The sequence below is a fragment of the Geotrypetes seraphini genome, chromosome 3 (genome assembly GCF_902459505.1).
Source record: "Geotrypetes seraphini chromosome 3, aGeoSer1.1, whole genome shotgun sequence".
Taxonomy (NCBI): domain Eukaryota; kingdom Metazoa; phylum Chordata; class Amphibia; order Gymnophiona; family Dermophiidae; genus Geotrypetes; species Geotrypetes seraphini.
Genome location: NC_047086.1, coordinates 200,376,450 through 200,395,281, shown reverse-complemented (window position 1 = coordinate 200,395,281; position 18,832 = coordinate 200,376,450). Strand labels below are relative to the sequence as shown.

General features: G+C 45.4%; 1 protein-coding gene across 3 annotated transcripts in view; it reads right to left on the bottom strand.

Moving 5' to 3' along the window:
• ASIC1 (acid sensing ion channel subunit 1) overlaps nt 1-18,832 on the bottom strand; it is a 524,111-nt gene that overhangs the window by 50,834 nt on the left and 454,445 nt on the right. For all 3 annotated transcript variants that reach the window (XM_033938552.1, XM_033938554.1, XM_033938551.1), the window contains one exon: nt 10,313-10,463. In XM_033938552.1, coding sequence (XP_033794443.1) covers nt 10,313-10,463 — 151 coding nt within the window. The remainder of the gene's footprint in view (nt 1-10,312; nt 10,464-18,832) is intronic.

Here is an 18,832-nt window from a genome sequence, read left to right as displayed (position 1 = left end):
GGGGTAGTAAAATGGGAGCGTACCTGAAGAAAGAGCTCTTAGGATGGGACAATATAAGGGAAATGGAAAAACAGTGGTCTAAACTGAAAGGAGCAATAAAATTGGCTACTGACCTTTATGTGAGGAAAATAAATAAAAACAAGAAAAAAGGAAACCAAAATGGTTCTCTAAACTTGTGGCAGAGAAAATAAAGGCAAAAGAGCTGGTGTTCAAGAAATATAAAAAATACCCAAGAAGAGGAGTACAGAAAGGACTACCGGGTGAAACCGAAAGAAGCCAAGAGAGAGATATGTCTGGTGAAAGCGCAAGCGGAAGAGCAAATGGTTAGGAATGTAAAAAAGGGAGACAACAATTTTTTCAGATATATTAGTAAAAGGAAGCAGAAGAAAAATGGAATTGCGAGATTAAAAGATATGTATCGATATGTGGAGAGTGATGAGAAGAAAGCAAACATATTACATACTTCTGTTCTGTGTTCACGAAAGAAGATCCTGGAGAAGGACCGAGATTGTCTGGCAAAGTTACACACGTGAATGGAGTAGATACCGAAGAAAGTGTTTATGAACAACTTGAAAAATTGAAGGTGGACAAAGCGGTGGGACCGGATGGGATCCATCCCAGGATATTGAGGGAGCTCAGAGAGGTTCTGGTGGATCCTATTAAAGATATGTTCAACAAATCTTTGTAGACAGGAGTGGTTCCTGGGGAATGGAGAAGAGTGGATGTGGTCCCTATTCACAAAAGTGGTCACAGAGATGAAGCGGGAAACTACAGGCCGGTAAGCCTCACTTCGGTTATTGGAAAAATAATGGAAGCGTTACTGAAAGAAAGGATAGTGAAATTTCTAGAATCAAATGGGTTACAGGATCCGAGGCAACATGGTTTTACAAAAGGTAAATCATGCCAGATGAATCTGATTGTATTTTTTGATTGGGTGACTGGAGAATTGGATCAAGGGCATATGCTAGATGTAATTTATTAGATTTCAGCAAAGCCTTTGACACGGTTCCTCATAGAAGGCTCTTGAACAAAGTTGATGGACTGAAGTTAGGACCCAAAGTGATGAACTGGATTAGAAACTGGTTGACGGACAGATGCCAGAGGGTGGTGGTCAATGGAATTCACTTGGAGGAGGGAAAGTTGAGTAGAGGTGTCCCTCAGGGTTTGGTGCTGGGGCCGATCCTGTTCAATATGTTTGTGAGCAACATTGCTGAAGGGTTAGAAGAAAAAGTTTGCCTTTTGTGGATGATACCAAGATTTGTAACAGAGTACACACTGAGGAGAGAGTGGAAAACATGAAAAAGGATCTGCAAAAGTTAGAAGAATGGTCTAATATCTGGCAACTAAAATTCAATGCAAAAAAATGCAGAGTAATGCGTTTGGGGATTAGAAATCAGAAGGAGTCGTATGTGCTGGGAGGTGAGAGGCTGATATGCACAGATAGAGAGAGGGACCTTGGGGTGATAGTGTCTGAAGGTCTAAAGGTGAAGAAACAGTGTGACAAGGCGGTGGTTGTTGCCAGAAGGATGCTAGGTTGTATAGAGAGAGGCGTGACCAGTAGAAGAAAGAAGGTGTTGATGCCCCTGTATAGGTTGATGGTGAGGCCCCACTTGGAGTATTGTGTTCAATTTTGGAGACCGTATCTGGCGAAGGACATAAAAAGACTTGAAGTGGTCCAGAGGAAGGCGACGAAAATGGTAGGAGGTTTGTGCCAGAAGACATATGAAGAGAGACTGGAAGCCCTGAATATGTATACTCTAGGAAAAAGGGACAGGGGAGATATGATTCAGACGTTCAAATACTTGAAAGGTATTAACGTAGAACAAAATCTATTCCAGAGAAAGGAAAATGGTAAAACCAGAGGGCATAATTTGAGGTTGAGGGGTGGTAGATTCAAAGGCAATGTTAGGAAATTCTACTTTACGGAGAGGGTGGTGGATGCATGGAATGTGCTCCCGAGGGTGGTGGTGGAGAAGAAAACGGTGACAGAGTTCAAACTAGCATGGGATGAACACAGAGGATCTCTAATCAGAAAATAATGGGTGTACATTGAAGGAACTAAGGCCAATACTGGGCAGGCTCGCATGGCCTGTGTCCCTGACCATGAAAGACTAGGTAGATTCCTTGATCAGAAAAATCTTTCTCACCCTCTGGAAGCTTCGGTCCATCAGAGCTTACTTCTATGCCTCATCATTTCGAATTCTAGTACAATCCCTTATACTGAGTCAACTCGATTACTGTAACATCGCCTACTTGGCACTCTCCCAGAAGTATATGCGGCGATTGCAACTAGTTCAAAATGCAGCGGTTAGACTACTTTGTGGACTGAAGAAGTTTGATCACGTGACACCTTCCTATCGACTCTTACACTGGCTACCGATGGAGGCACGTGTGAAATTCAAGTTTGCTTGTTTTTGCTTCAAGGTACTCAATGGCTTCGCCCCTAAATACATAACAGACCTTTTCTCTTTCACAACCAACAGACACAAGCGAAGCTCACACCTGAACTTTGTTTCTCCACCGGTTAAAGGTTGTAAATTTAAAAGTCATCACCAACATCTTCTCGCACATCAAGCAGCATTATGGGGCACAATTACTCGTGCCTACTACCTATGGAGAATTCAGGAAACGCCTAAAAACACATCTGTTCCTGATATACTTAGGAAACCAACCTAATCAATCTTAATCCTCAACAAATGATCGCAAGAACTATCAATCACTAAGTCTGTACTTGTTTATTCACTCAATCTGTAACATTTCTAATCATTGTAAACCGCACAGAACTTCACGGTCCTGTGGTATATAAACTGTTATTATTATTATTATTATATGGAATATTCAGTTGAGGATGGGCTGGGGAGGGTTTCGATGGCTGGGATGGTTAAGATGGGCTGGAGTGAGCTTTGATGGAGACTTCAATAGATGGAACCTAAGTACACTACTGAGCAGGGCTCTGGGTTTCTGGTCCAGAAATATATATAAAAAAAGGACCATTTAAACTAAATTAATTTATGGAGCAGACTAGATGGATAATTCGGGTCTTTATCTGCCGTCATTTACAATGTTACTAATACCCTGCCACCTAAAGAGGCATGTTGGCGCTTTTCCAGGCTTGGATCACTTGTCTCATCTGGTCCTTCCAATGTCCCTGGATGCAAGAACCCCTCTTGTAGCTCCAGGTTTTGAATTTATATGTCAGCTAAGGTTCTCTGCCAAACTGTCATCATATCTGTGCTAGGCCTACAACCTGCAATTAGTATTAAAGTGACCGGCGTAGAAGCTAGCATTCTGTTTTTCAGAATGACAGATAAATGAACACAGAAACTCAGGAAGCCTGCGCATGTACAAACACATCTTCCTCCCCACTCCATGCAATACAGTCGCACAAGCAGCAGTACTCATTGTGTCTCTTTTTTATAAGGGCATTTTAATTAAATGCTGGGTTGTCAGCACTTTTGTATCTATTCATCTAAATATCTGTAGCCTCTATTTATGGTATCTATTTATAATATTTACTGTATAGTACTTGTGTAGTGTCTGTTTGTCTATTGAAACCGAACAAGTGCTTAGAATTGGTGGGTGTGAGGCTCCAGAAGAAAGTGCTGATCCAGTAACTATATGGTGCGAGAGCAGTTTGTCCTTTTTCATTAGTGATAGCATTAGTCAGAGATGAATGTGTGTGTGTGTGTACATAAATATTAGGGCCACAAATCGATTAAAAAGTTTAATCATTTAATTAATTGCATAAAGCATCTTCCTCACATTTCCTTATGCACAATCTGCTATAATAAAACCTTAGCGCGCATGCGCATTTCAAACTCCATGTTCCGTGCCTTCGTGGTACCATGCTCTCGCATGTGCAGTAGGACCCTGCGGTAGTTTCTCTATCGGCCTCCGTTCTCATGCGCATACGCGGCAATGGCTTCCCCCCTCCCACACCCCAGCCAGCCTGCGCCTCGACGAACAGAAAATGTCCAGGCCTCTAGGGGTCGGCACCGCTGCCATGCACACAGACAGGGACTAGCAGGGTTTCCCCTGCCCGAGGCTGGACCAGCAGCAGCAGCAGCCGCGGTTTCATCAAGCAGCCGCTGGGCATTTGCTAGGCCGGCCCACTTTGATAATACGAGGCGGGCCAGCCTAGCAAAAGCCCCGAGGCTGCCCGGTCTAACAGATGCTGCACAGGGAGAGCAGGTAAGGGAGAAGGGGTACTACTAGACAGGGGGGAGGTAAAAGTAAGGGAGAAGGGCTACTGCTGGACAGGGGGAGCAGGGAAGTGGTGCTTCTGGATAGGGGGGAGTTAAAAGGAAGGGAGAAGGCCTACTGATGGACAGGGGGAGCAGGGAAGGGGTGCTGCTGGACAGGGGGGAGGTAAAAGTAAGGGAGAAGGGCTGCTAACACCTGTTAATGTAATGGGCTAAAAAATAGTGTAAAATATAGGGCTAGATGCAACTAAAGATAGCGACTCTATCACTGTTGGTCGATTCTCTGGCTGATTCTCCAGTAGCAATCGATGCACTATCAATTTGCATGCAAATGATTTTCACGTAGGTGTAAACAGAGGGGCAGAAGCAAAATATCTGTGCCATTGGAATAAAAATAAACCCCCTCCCCCCAAAAAAAACCAAGTAGACAGTTGCTGACAGGTCTTCAGCAATTGGTTTTTAAAATCGCTAAAACCCGATGCAAAATAGCAAGCGATGTTAGTGCATCAATTGCTTGGCTATTTTGCATGGGGTTTTAGCTAATTTGCATGACCGGATCGGTAAATGAGCAATTGAGGTGAAAAACACGCAGTGGGCTGTTTTGTGCATCGGGTTGGTTATCAGTGATCATCGCTAAGCTGTGATCGCTGACTTTAATGCATCCCCCAGATAGAAAGCAGAAGTAAATTTTCAAAACTGACGCATTTCAATTACTAAAGTAAAAATAAAATCTTTTTATTTTATCCTATTTGCTGATTTTATTTTTCTAATCATCTTGTTTCCTGCCTGTTTTTGCTTCTCTTTGTCTGTGCTCTAAGCTCTGTTTCCAGGGCATCCTGTCCGTTCATATTTCTATTCTCTCATCCTTTCTTCATTTCCTGCCCTATATCCATATTTCTTGCTCAGTTTTCTTCTAATTTTTTTGCCCCCTTCTCAAATCTATCTAATTCCCATCTCTTCCTTTCCATCTCCTCCATCTATGGGTAGCATTTATTTCATCACCTTTTCAATTCATGTGTGATTTCCTCCCTCGCTATTCCCTTCCCTGTCATCCATGTGCATTTCTTCTCTCCTCCTCCCTCTTACGCGAACTGCCCAGGCAGAAACAGGAAGCTGCATCAGAGGGGAAGCTGTATGTTCAGATTCCGGGGCAAAAATGAATTAGAAAAATAGTTCGTATTCCAAGTTGTTTGAGTTCTGGAGCGTTCAGATTCCGAGGTACCATTGTATTCTCTTTCAACAATTAATTCTTGAACCTACACTATGGACCTTTACCATTATTATCTATACCACTCAATTTACTGACCCACGACTATTACCTACCTCTGCACTGTTCATAAAACTGTCCTTACCCCCTATAGAACTGTATCTTCTCCCATTCCATTTGCAATGCACTAATTTGTATACCAATAATTTTCATATTGTAAATTTCCTTGAATCTGTTTTGGAAATTCCGGATTAAATTATATTTCCAGCATCTCCCCTTCTCAAGCGTCCCACAGCTCTCTCTTTCTCTCTCAGATCTTGGTAGGGTTACCAAACGTCCGGATTTTCCAGGGCATGTCCTCCTTTTGAGGACGTGTCTGGGGGTCCAGATGGCTTTTCAAAACCCGGCACTTTGTCCGAGTTTTGAAAAGCCTCTCTTCTCCCCTCCCCCTGCACTCAGACATCTCCCATTCCTCCCTCCCCCAACCCTCCAAACCTGTCTTTAAAGCTAGCAGTACTAAAGTTACACGGCTTCTGTCCAGCCCAGAGCATCCTGTCATCTCTGATGAAACTTCCTGTTTCTAATCTAGGCAGGATGTTACCAAGCTGTACCTGAATACCGTATTTTCACGCATATAACGCGCGCGTTATACGCGTTTTTACCTACCGCGCATACCCCTCGCGCGTTATATGCGTGAGCGCGGTATACCAAAGTTTTAAAACATAGTTCCCACCCCGCCCGACGCCCGATTCACCCCCCCCAGCAGGACCGCTCGCACCCCCACCCCGAACGACCGCTCGCACGCGCTCCCATCCGCACCCGCATCCACGATCGGAGCAAGAGGGAGCCCAAGCCCTCTTGCCCGGCCGACTCCCCGACGTCCGATACATCCCCCCCCCCCCGGCAGGACCACTCGCACCCCCACCCCGAACGACCGCTCGCACGCGCTCCCACCCGCACCCGCATCCACGATCGGAGCAAGAGGGAGCCCAAGCCCTCTTGCCCGGCCGACTCCCCGACGTCCGATACACCCCCCCCCCCCGGCAGGACCACTCGCACCCCCACCCCGAACGACCGCTCGCACGCGCTCCCACCCGCACCCGCATCCACGATCGGAGCAAGAGGGAGCCCAAGCCCTCTTGCCCGGCCGACTCCCCGACGTCCGATACATCCCCCCCCCCGGCAGGACCACTCGCACCCCCACCCCGAAGGACCGCCGACTTCCCGACAATATCGGGCCAGAAGGGAGCCCAAACCCTCCTGGCCACGGCGACCCCCTAACCCCACCCCGCACTACATTACGGGCAGGAGGGATCCCAGGCCCTCCTGCCCTCGACGCAAACCCCCCTCCCCCCCAACGACCGTCCCCCCCCAAGAACCTCCGACCGCCCCCCAGCCGACCCGCGATCCCCCTGGCGACCCCCACGACCCCCCCACCCCCCTTCCCCGTACCTTTGGTAGTTGGCCGGACAGACGGGAGCCAAACCCGCCTGTCCGGCAGGCAGCCAACGAAGGAATGAGGCCGGATTGGCCCATCCATCCTAAAGCTCCGCCTACTGGTGGGGCCTAAGGCGCGTGGGCCAATCAGAATAGGCCCTGGAGCCTTAGGTCCCACCTGGGGGCGCGGCCTGAGGCACATGGGCCCAACCTGACCATGTGCCTCAGGCCGCGCCCCCAGGTGGGACCTAAGGCTCCAGGGCCTATTCTGATTGGCCCACGCGCCTTAGGCCCCACCAGTAGGCGGAGCTTTAGGATGGATGGGCCAATCCGGCCTCATTCCTTCGTTGGCTGCCTGCCGGACAGGCGGGTTTGGCTCCCGTCTGTCCGGACAACTACCAAAGGTACGGGGAAGGGGGGTGGGGGGGTCGTGGGGGTTGCCATGGGGATCGCGGGTCGGCTGGGGGGCGGTCGGAGGTTCTTGGGGGGAGGGCGGTCGTTGGGGGGAGGGGGGTTTGCGTCGAGGGCAGGAGGGCCTGGGATCCCTCCTGCCCGTAATGTAGTGCGGGGTGGGGTTAGGGGGTCGCCGTGGCCAGGAGGGTTTGGGCTCCCTTCTGGCCCAACTACCAAAGGTAAGGGGGGTGGGGGGGTTGTGGGGGTCGCCAGGGGGGTCGCGGGTCGGCTGGGGGGGCGGTCGGAGGTTCTTGGGGAGGGCGGTCGTTGGGGGGAGGGGGGTTTGCGTCGAGGGCAGGAGGGCCTGGGATCCCTCCTGCCCGTAATGTAGTGCGGGGTGGGGTTAGGGGGTCGCCGTGGCCAGGAGGATTTGGGCTCCCTCCTGGCCCGATATTGTTGGGGAGTCGGCGGTCCTTCGGGGGGAGGGATGTATCGGACGTCGGGGGGGGGGCATCAGGCTTTCAGGATGGGGACAGACCTTCAAGGGGGGACAGTGCATGGAAGTCAGGGGGGGTGAACGGAGAGTCGGGACAGCGCACGGAAAGTCAGGGCGGGCGAAAGGAGCGTCGGGCAGCATGCGCGGTATACCCGTGAGCGCGGTATATCAAAGTTTTTGTGCAAATCATCGTGATTTCTGCGCGCTATATCCGTGTGCGCGTTTTATACGGGTGCGTGTTATTTGCGTGAAAATACGGTAGTTTATAGTTTATTTTCTTATAGTCCACTGTTATCAAAGTGGGTCAAAAAGTACACATATATTATTTGTTACAAACATGCATAAATAACAAATGATTGCAGAACCTACCCCATAAGCACATCATCCAGCATCAAACTAAAATAAGTGCTCAACACTCAGATTTCATTTTACAAAATAAATATCGCTTTAGCAGTTTCTTAAAAATATTCAAATTTCCCTGTTGTGGAATATTATTCCAAGTATCAGGACCAATAAAAGAAAAGGACCCTACTCTAGTCATATGCAATCTCATTTGCTTTATAGTTTGGTACATTCAGATCCCCCCCCAATTGGCTGAGCGCAAGGTTCAAGATGGCATATATGGGGATATACCATCGATTAAGTATTTCAGTGCCATCCGATGTACACAGAGATACGTTAACAACAATAATTTGTACCGAATCCTGTATTCTATTTTTAACCAATACAGTTTGGCATAAAATTCTGATACATGGTCATATTTAGCAATTCCAAACAGAACACAAATTATTGGATTTTAAGTTACCTGTAAGGCATGAATCGCAGTTGCAGAGACTCCTAACAAAACAAGATTGCAATAATCTAGAACTGACAAGACAACTGTTTGGAGAATATATTTTAAATTAGCTCCAGACAGATATGATTTAAGTAATCTAAATTTAAAATAAATTTTCTTGACCATGGTATGTATGTGAGGCTGAAGAGTTAGCCTAAATATTGCACTTTTGGGGGGAAAAAAACATAGTTGTTCCCCAAACTTGCACTTAAGCTGGAATATTCAGTACCATATTCCTTGACAGATACATCCCCTTTGTCTTTGAAACATTCAACATTAACTTGTTATTCATCCACTTTTTTAAAATCTCAGATATAACCAATTCCAATTTTCCAATAGACTGTATCAGAGATGCACCAATTGAAAAGAAAAATTGGATATCATCTGCATACAGCCCATAAGAAACTCCCAAATTCTGCAACAACTTACTCAGTGGAAGAATATAAAAATTGAACAAAGCAGCAGAGAGAGCCGACCCCTGGGGAACTCCAGTTTTTACCATTCCCTGACCTGACAGCTGCCCATTTACAATCACTTCCTTCTTTTTACCTTACAAAAATAAACTAAACCATGTCATTCACCTTGAGTAGGGTTACGAGAGGGTGGGATTCGGGGGAGCATCCAGTGGCAGGAGGGAGTGAGCATCCCTCCTGTCCCTTTTTTTTCCAGGAGGAAGGGGAAAGGATAGGAGATGGGGGGTGTTGGTGGTGCAGGGGTCCAGGACCAAGTGGGGGCATGGCATAGGGGTATTCGGCCAGCCAGGAGGGAGTAGGCATCCCTCCTGCCTTTTTTGCTGTCATGGGGGGTGGTCGCGGTGCTGCTTCGTGGGGGGTTTGTTGGGGAGGGCCATCAGTGTGGAGGTGATTTTTTAAATGGGGCAGATTGTGCATGTGTAACTCATGCACAGCATCTGTGCCATAAAAAAAGAAGCCCTAACAGCAGTGACAGGAGGCTGCATCCCCTGTCACTGCTGTTAGGGCTCTGCGCATGTGTCAATCGCTCACTGAGCAATTGACCTGTCGGGTTTGCATGCAAATGATTTGCACATCCATGCAAATGATTTGCATGCAAACTTGGTAGGGCATCGATCGCTGTTCCACAATTGACCAGAGAATCGCCTAACAGTGATCCAGTCGGTATTACCAATTGACTTTAGTGCATTTAGCGCAGTGGTCTCAAACTCAAACCCTTTGTAGGACCACATTTTGGATTTGTAGGTACTTGGAAGGCCTCAGAAAAAAATAGTTAATGTCTTTTAAGAAATTACAATTATGCATGCGGTAAATCTTTCATTTTGGCTAAGTCTTAATAATAATATTGTAATTTATAGCTAAAGAGACATATGATCAAAAAACTCTTTTATTTTACTTTTGTGATTATAATAAACATACCAAGGGCCTCAAAATAGCTGGCAGGCTGCAAATGGTCCCCGGGCAGCAAGTTTGAGACCACTGATCTAGCCCATAGTCATGATCACTGTTTAAAGTTGCTTTCTCCCAGTAGCTGTAAAAGAGCAATTCTCAACCCAGTTCTTGGGGATCCCCCCCACCCCCACCATTTGTGTTTTCGGGATATCCTCAATGAGCTTGCAAGTATATCTATCACTGTAGATATTCTGAAAACCTATCTAAATGGAAGATCCTTAAGGGCCAGGAAGAGCAAAACTACAAGTTGTAACCAGGCGATAGGACTTCTGATTTCTCAATGCTGTTGTGGTGCCGACGGGGTGAGAGTCTTCTTACCTGTTTCCCCCCAGACTGGCATATACTCGTCCTGCTGTATATCCAGCATGAGTTCCAGGCCATTCCCAGTTCCTCCCCTCACGGAGATTAATGGGGGCTTCCCATTCTGCCCAGAGTTAAAGGTGTAACATTTTCCATAACGAGTGAAGACCTGCAGGAAAAGAGACAGATGGGCTAAATACAAAATGACGGCTTGAAACATTAATAAAGATATTTCCTACAGAGATGGATACACCCTTCTCCCTGATATTATGTGATACTTAGCCGGCCAGGAATGACTCTCGGCCAGCTAAATACCGCATAGATGGCTAACTGCTGATATTCAGCGGAAGATAGTCAGTTATCTCCTGTTAAATATCCCATTTGGGGGATTGGCAGGTGACCTGCTACATCATGTACTTAGCCTGTCACTGCCAATATTCAGCAGCCTGCTGGCTAAGGCATGCAACTGGATGGACCTGCCTAAAAAGCAGGTCTGTCTTTGACCACTAAGCCTTGGCCAGCACGCCGATGAATATCGGCTTAGCCGGCTAAAACCGCAGCTGCTAAAATGAACCTGGAAATTCAATGTCAGTGGCCGGATACAACCTTGGCATTGAACATTCAGGTATGCCACCGACCGTGGTGGGTAGCCGTGCTGCTTCCTGTGATTTGAATTTCAGCCCCCCCCCCCTCGCCCCTATATCAGGCAAGAGTTACTAACATGCATTAGTGTGCTAATACTGTTAAAACTTGTTTGTAGCAACCAGGCCCCACGGGGATTGCAGCATGCCCACAAAGATAAGAAATAGACTGTCCGAGTGTTTCTCAAGCACTGGATTGAGAACCCCATTCTAAAGGGATTTCATATGAATAGGCAGAAGCAACATAACAAAAAGCTCAGATTCCATTACCTGGTAGCAACTGAACATAAGAATAAGGCAGTTGCCTAGAAGGGCAGCAAGGAACAGCTGAAATGAAACTAAAAGCAATGGGCCCTGACAACCACACAGACATTAAGAACCATTATTTTGTACTTTTACTCATAGGAAAAAAGAGGCAAATTTCAAATTGCCCATTTACTTGAATAAAGTGCTTCCGTAGTTGCCCTCATTATGGAAATATATTCCAAAGTATGATGTTAGTTTTGGGTAGGATTGTTCTGGGGGAAGGGTGATAGTGGCGTAATCGGGATTTTTCAGTGGTTAAGGACTTGACAAAATAACAGGTCTGCTATGGGCAAACCAGTCCTGCAAGTAGGGTTACCAGATTTTCTGTCTGGAAAACCCGGACCCCCCCCTAGACCTGCACCCAGGCCCGCCCAGTCCCACCCATCCTCGCCCTGCACGCCCGCCTCCAATCCTGCCCCAGCCCCCCCCCCCCCCGCTGCCTGTTCTCATTGGGCAGCACATCCGCGTATGTGTGGATGAGATGCGATGACATCACGCGCACATGATGTCATTATGTCGTGTCCGCACATGCACGGATGCCCTCCTGCACAAAGGAAAGCTTTTCAAAACCTGGACAAAGTGCCGGGTTTTGAAAAGTCGTCTGGACCCCCTGACATGTCCTCAAAAGGAGGGCATGTCCGGGGAAATCCGGACGCCTGGTAACCCTGCCTGCAATCAAACCAGTCTCCAGCCCTACCCTAACCTCTCTAGTTGGGTAAATATTGATAGGATAGTGGTCCAAGTGGCCCACCCAATTCCACTGCCTATGATCTTAATGCTTTCATAGGGTGACTCAAAATATTTCTGACATATTTCAGTGCCTTAAATATGGAAACACAGAAATATAGAAACAAGAAGACAGATAAAAGGCCAAATGGCCCATCTAGTCTGCCTATCTATAGCATCCACTATCTTCACTTCTCCCTAAGAGATCCATAAATTATTACCAGAATGGCCTGTTACCGTATACTCTTGTCTTCCCAAAACATTTGCTAACACTGTAAAACAAATCTTATCATGTTGTTGAATCCTTCACTCTGGTTAATGATGTTTGTGCAGGCCATTTCATATACTACCCATAGTCTCATAAGCAGTGTTGGGCAAGTAATATGTTACTAAGTAATACTTTATGGTTTATTGTAATTTAATATACCATCTTTCCTAAGGAAATAACAAAACAATGAACAATAGACAATAAATATCAATCTGAAAGGAAAAAAATTCCAATTGTCACGGAAAAGAAAGAAATTGAAGGAAAGGGTAAAAAAAAAAGTACAGTACTGTATTTTTTACTCTTTAAGACACACCTGACCATAAGATGCACCCTAGATTTAGAGGAGGAAAACAAGAAAAAACCCCAAAAACATTCTGAACCAAATTGTGTACTAACATATACCAGGCTCTGCACCCAGGCCCCCTCACTCCTTACCATGCTCTGCACCTTCCCCCCTCCCTGCCAGGCTCTGCACCCTGTCTCCCCCCCCCTCTGGTGGTCTAGTGGTAGGCCGGGACAGGAGGGATCCGTCCCAGCTGACTAACAATTTTTTACTCCCCTTACCTTTTTAAATCCCCCCAGTACCTTTTTAAATCACCTCCCTTTGTACCTTTTTAAATTTCCCTTATATCCTGGTGGTCCAGTGTGTATCGGCAGGAGCGAGCTTTCCGCGCTCCTGCCTGGGCCCGCGCCACTCTCTGAATCGCTGTCGTCATTTCTCACAAGTCCTGCGAGAACTGACGGCAGCCATTCAGGAAGCAGCGAGGGCCCAGGCCGGAGCACGGTAAGCTTGCTCCTGCCAATACACGCTGGACCACCAGGATATAAGGGTGTTTTAAAAAGGTATGATGGGTGTGCGTGTTTTTAAAAAGGTACAACAGGGGAAGGTGTTTTAAAAAGGTACGATGGGGGTGCTTTAAAAAGGTAAGGGGGTAAAAATTTGTATCTTCATTGCATAAGACACACCGACATTTCTACCCACTTTTGGGAGGAAAAAAAGTGCGCCTTGCTGAGCGAAAAATACAGTAATATTATCGGTAATACTGTATATTACTGGCCACATATCACTGGTAATATATTATTTTTAAAGTAATGAGTAACCAGTGTTGGATAAGTTTCTTTCCAAAAGTAATATAAAATAGTCACTAGTTTCATTAGGAAACAGGAATATGTTAGTTATTAGATTAGGTAGGTTACTGTGGGAAAAAAAAGCAATACAGTACTTGTAAAAGTAATATATTACCTACCCTTTTATGAATCCGCAATTGGCTTTTTTTTATCATAGGCTGCGGCGGTTTTAGCTCTGACATTCATAGGAATTCATTGAGCATCGGAGCTAATACCGCCGCAGCCAGCGATAAAAAAGCTTGGTAAAGGGCCCCCACCTTTACAAAGCCGCGTTCGGCTTTTCTATCGCTGGCTGCGGCGGTATTAGCTCCGACCTTTGCCCACCTCTGCACACAGGCCACATAAAATTCAATGGCAGGCCGCAGTTTGCCCACCTCTGCTCTAGACATCAGCCTCTTGTTCAGAAACCCTGCTCTTAGCAGTCCACCAGTTACTGCACACACTACTCTCAAAGCCAGTTTATATTAAAGAGCAGCTTCGTTAATCTCGCCTGTATAATGCAGATGTAATATGTAAGGCTGATGGTAAGGATTTACTGCTGCAGCCTTAAGCTGATAATTTATTCATGGACAAACATAAAAAGTCCCATCAGAAATCTGCAAATGCTTCTGCGCTTCATGACTTCTTTTAATGGGACTATAAACAGATTTGTGTTAGTTTAAAGTAGGGAAAAGAAGAGAGGAAGAGAAAGGGGGAAGGAAGAAAAGTAGGAAGGGTAGGGAAGGAAGAAGTAAAAAAAAAAAAAAAGGCTCTTACAATTTGAGTGTTAAAGAGATGGAGACTATCTCCCTACTGTGCGATAATTAGAGAACTGAGAGGCCAGTAAGAACAGTGTACTGAGCTTCAGTGCACAGCATTCTAATTAGGGTTACCATATGGCTCCAGAAAAAAAAAAAAGAACGGACTGAGACATCCGGGTTTACTTCTCTTGCTTTCAATGGAAGAAAAACCAGATTTCACAATCCATCCTCTTTTTTTCTGAAGTCATATGGTAACCCTAATTCTAGTACCGGCACCTTTTTTTTCTGCCTTCCAAAAATGTCCTGCTCATCCCATTTCATTTTGCACTCAAAAATCTCATAGCTTGCTTTTATTTTCCCTGTTAGCATCACAGCCAGCCTTGAACCTATGATCCCCAGCTATTCTGGGTCAGACAGCTACCTGCACTGTATTGGCTGAAAAAACAAAAACTCAGAATTTCAAGGGAGGGGAAATAAAGTCTCCTGTTTGGGACTATCTAGAGGGGACCCCAGCACAGGGAGGCCGTTGACTAGAAAGCTTCTGTGCACCACATGACTGTGGACCAAAAATACGCATCCAACATCCTGCTCATTCCACCACCATCTTTCAAAAATGGAAGCCCCTGACCCTTAGTACTATGTCATAAGGTGTATGTGGAAAGACTTAAAGATCTCAATATATATACATTGGAGGAAAGGCAGGAGAGAGGAGATATGATAGAGATGTTTAAATATCTATGTGGCATAAATGTGCACAAGGCGAGTCTCTTTCATTTGAGAGGAAACTCCAGAATGATAGGATGAAGTTAAGAGGTGACAGGCTCAGGAGTAATCTATGGAAGTACTTTTTTTATAGAAAGGGTGGTAGATGTGTGGAATAGTCTCCCGGTAGAGGTGGTGGAGACAAAGACTGAGTCTGAATTCAAAAAAGCGTGGGAGAGGCATGTGGGATCTCTTAGGGAGAGATAAAGATAGTGGATGCTGCGGATGGGCAGACAGGATGGGCCATTTTCTGCTATCATGTTTCTATGTTTCTAAAATAAGGGTATTAAGGTGGGATTTGTACCTGGGTTCTTCATAAGAATTCCACTGCACTGCTCCTTTGCTCTTCTGGGTTGTTTGTGTGTAGCCATCCCTAATGTTTCTCTATAAATTTTTTTTTTAATGGTATCTAAAGAAATAAGTACGAAGAACAAAAACATCTGGAAATTAGATTTTCTAACCAAAATGTAGATGTTTTTCTGGTTAAAAAAATTGCTACAGTATGTTCAAGATGAGAAATTTAGATGTTTTCAGCAAAATGTCTACAATTGGAGTTGGATATCATCGAAAATGCCCCTCAGAGTAGCGCTAAACGGTTAAATTTTCCCAGACATAAGTGTTGCTTAACATATTCATTATCTGGAAATTGAAGCAAAAAACTGCAAACCTTTTTGAGACTAGGGAATTTGTGTGCAATGGCTATTTACCCTTTCAAAAAAATACAAGGATTAGGGGATGTTCTATGAAACTGGTAGTATACTGTATATGAAACAAATTTAAGAAACAATGTTTTCAGCCAGTGCACAATTGTGTCAGGAACTGTGGTTAAGGAGTCCAGTAATAATTATTAGCTAGCCTTAAGCATCTCTGCCTCTTGCTGTTCTGAGACTGAGCAATCAATATGGCATTAGCTCATCATGGCCTCCTCAGTGGTAGCTCAAGACATGTTACTTTTGGGTACAAAAAATATTTCCCGGACCCCAGAAACTTTACTGTCTAAGGAGCCCGTCTACAAAAGTGCCGTAAAATCTGTACATAGATGTCTATATTGAAGCTAGGCCCTTACCACGCCCACATCTATCCCATTAGGCGCAGCTTTTTCCGATGGGTGTCTATGAAATTGTGGACACCTATTTTGTGAATCGCGTCCAGCCTTTGGACGTCTAACTTTTAATTATTGCTTCTTAAAGTCATTAATTGGGATTATCCATTTTATTTGGATGGCCTATGTTGATGGACGTTCACATTGTGGATGCCTAAAGTTAGATGTCCTTTACAGAATCTGCCCCTTGATGTCCATTATTGATAAAATTTCTGCCTAAGTTTAGGTGCCATTTGTAGAATTTCCCTCCCCGAGGGCTTAAAGCCCTTTAGTAGAAGGGTCTTAAGTTTGTACCTGAGGAAATGGATGGCAAATATCCTCAGAAAATCCTGTTAGGATGGGGGGAGGGCCACCACAGTCCTTGAGAGCCCTAATCCAGATGGGATTGCAACTTATGTGTATGTACTGCTTCCATTGTAAACACTTCCCAAAAATTCCAGTTGTATATTTGCACTGGGAGCTAATACTCTCAAATACCTGCCCCCTGTTATCACCAGACATACAATTATTGAACTGCTCAAGGCATAATCAGTGAGGGAACATGCCTCAGAAGCTGCGGGGCAAACTTTGCTTCCACTACTTCCACTGTATGCATATGCATTGTGGAAAGCTTGAGAACCTGATAGGGCTGCTCACACCTGTGTTAGGATCTTCTAGATATGTATTTCTTTATTCAATTTTCTATACTGTTCTCCCAGGGGAGCTCAGAACGGTTTACATGAATTTATTCAGGTACTCAAGCATTTTTCCCTGTCTAGCCCAGCAGGGGCAATGGGGGAATTAGGCGACTTGCCAAGGGTCACAAGGAGCAGTGTGGGTTTGAACCCACAACCTTAGGGTGCTGAGGCTGTAGCTTTAACCACTGCACCACAAACTATTGATCTAATCTAGTGATTTTCAACCCATCTGGCCACATCTGGCTACATCTAGCCAGTCAGATTTCAGGAAACCCACAATGAATATGCATGACATAGATTTACAAACACTCGCTGGCTTTTACAAAGCTGCGGAAGAAATTTCTATGAGCATCGGAGCATTTCCCTCCCCGGCCTGTGGTAGAAACCTCTACTGCGGCTTTGTAAAAGGAGCCCACTATGTCCACTCTAAACAAATTCATCTCATGCATATTCATTGTGGGTATTCTGAAAACCCGACTGGCTAAATGTAGCCCAAGGACTAGTTTGAGAACTCCTGGTCTAACTCAACATAGCGCTTCCTATGGGAAACACAGACTTTCTTGAGACAAATACTCCTTCAAATTTTCCAGTGCGTGCATACTTCTGTTTCACATAAACATGAGCACAAAGCTTCTCTTGGAGCAGAACCTTGTATGTATGCATCCGGCAAGCTTATCCTGATTAGCGCACAAGTTCTGCACGCTTTGAATCTGCATCTGATTAGCTTGTTATGTTTGTATTAGAAGCTGTGTGCTCAGCCATCAGCAGATGGCTCTAATTTGTGGCTATCTAAGACGCTTGTCATCTGCTAATACTGATAAAGGGATGGACAGGGCAGTGTTAGTTTCTTTAATTAATGGAAGGGCAGTAGGAAATAAAAGTAGAGTGCTACATTAACGATAATAAAAGGGTAGTTTGACTTGGATGCTGCGGATGGACAGACTGGCACGGCACTGAACTTCCGAAAAGGGAATTACGAAGGGATGAGACTCATGGTAGGGAAGAAGATTAAGAAGAGGATAAGCACTGTAAAAACGCTAGAGCAAGCTTGGTCCCTTTTTAAGGACACAGTCACTGAGGCGCAAAATCTATATATACTGCGTATTAACAAGGGATCAAAGAGGAAAAAGAACAAAGAACCGGCATGGCTCACTGTAGAGGTGAAGGAAGCGATAACAGACAAGAAAACTTCGTTTAAGGAATGGAAAAGATCAAAAATGGACAAAAACTGGAACAAGCACAAACAACATCAATGCAGGTGCCACAAGGCGGTAAAAGGGGCCAAAAGAGACTACAAGGAAAAAATAGCCAAGGAGGCGAAGAACTTCAAGCCGTTCTTTCAATATATTAAGGGGAAACGACCCACGAAGGAAGCGGTGGGACTGTTGGATGACCATGGAATAAAGAGAGCGCTAAAGAAGGACAAAGCAATCGCAGACAAACTGAACACATTTTTTGCATCTGTATTTACCGAAGAAGATGTAAACAGCATACTGGAACCCATCAGACTATATGCTGGAGATGAAGACAAAAAGCTGACAGGATTGACAGTCAGTCTAGAGGAGGTGTGTAGGCAGATTGATAGGCTTAAGAGTGATAAATCTCCGGGACCGGATGGCATCCATCCAAGGGTCATCAAGGAACTGAAAGGGATCATAGCTGAACTGCTTCAACTAATAGCCAATCTGTTGATCAAATCGGGAAAGATTCCGGGAAACTGGAAGGTGGTGAATGTTACGCCGATCTTCAAGAAAGGTTCGAGGGGAGATCCGGGAAACTAAAGACTGGTGAGTCTGACCTCAGTACCGGGAAAGATGGTAGAATTGCTGATAAAGGACTGCATTATTGATCACCTTGATGGACACGGGCTGATGAGGACCAGTCAGCATGGTTTTAGCAAAGGCAGATCATGTTTGCTGCACTTCTTTGAGGGAGTAAACAGACAGATAGACAAGGGCGACCCGGTCGACATTGTATATTTGGATTTTCAGAAGGCGTTTGACAAGGTTCCGCATAAACGACTAATTCTGAAAATTGCGAGCCATGGAATTGAGGGTGAAATACTCACATGGATTAAAAACTGTCTGGATCATAGGAAACAGAGAGTGGGGGTAATTGGACAATACTCGGACTGGAAGAGTGTCACCAGTGGGGTGCCGCAGGGCTCGGTGCTTGGACCCGTGCTCTT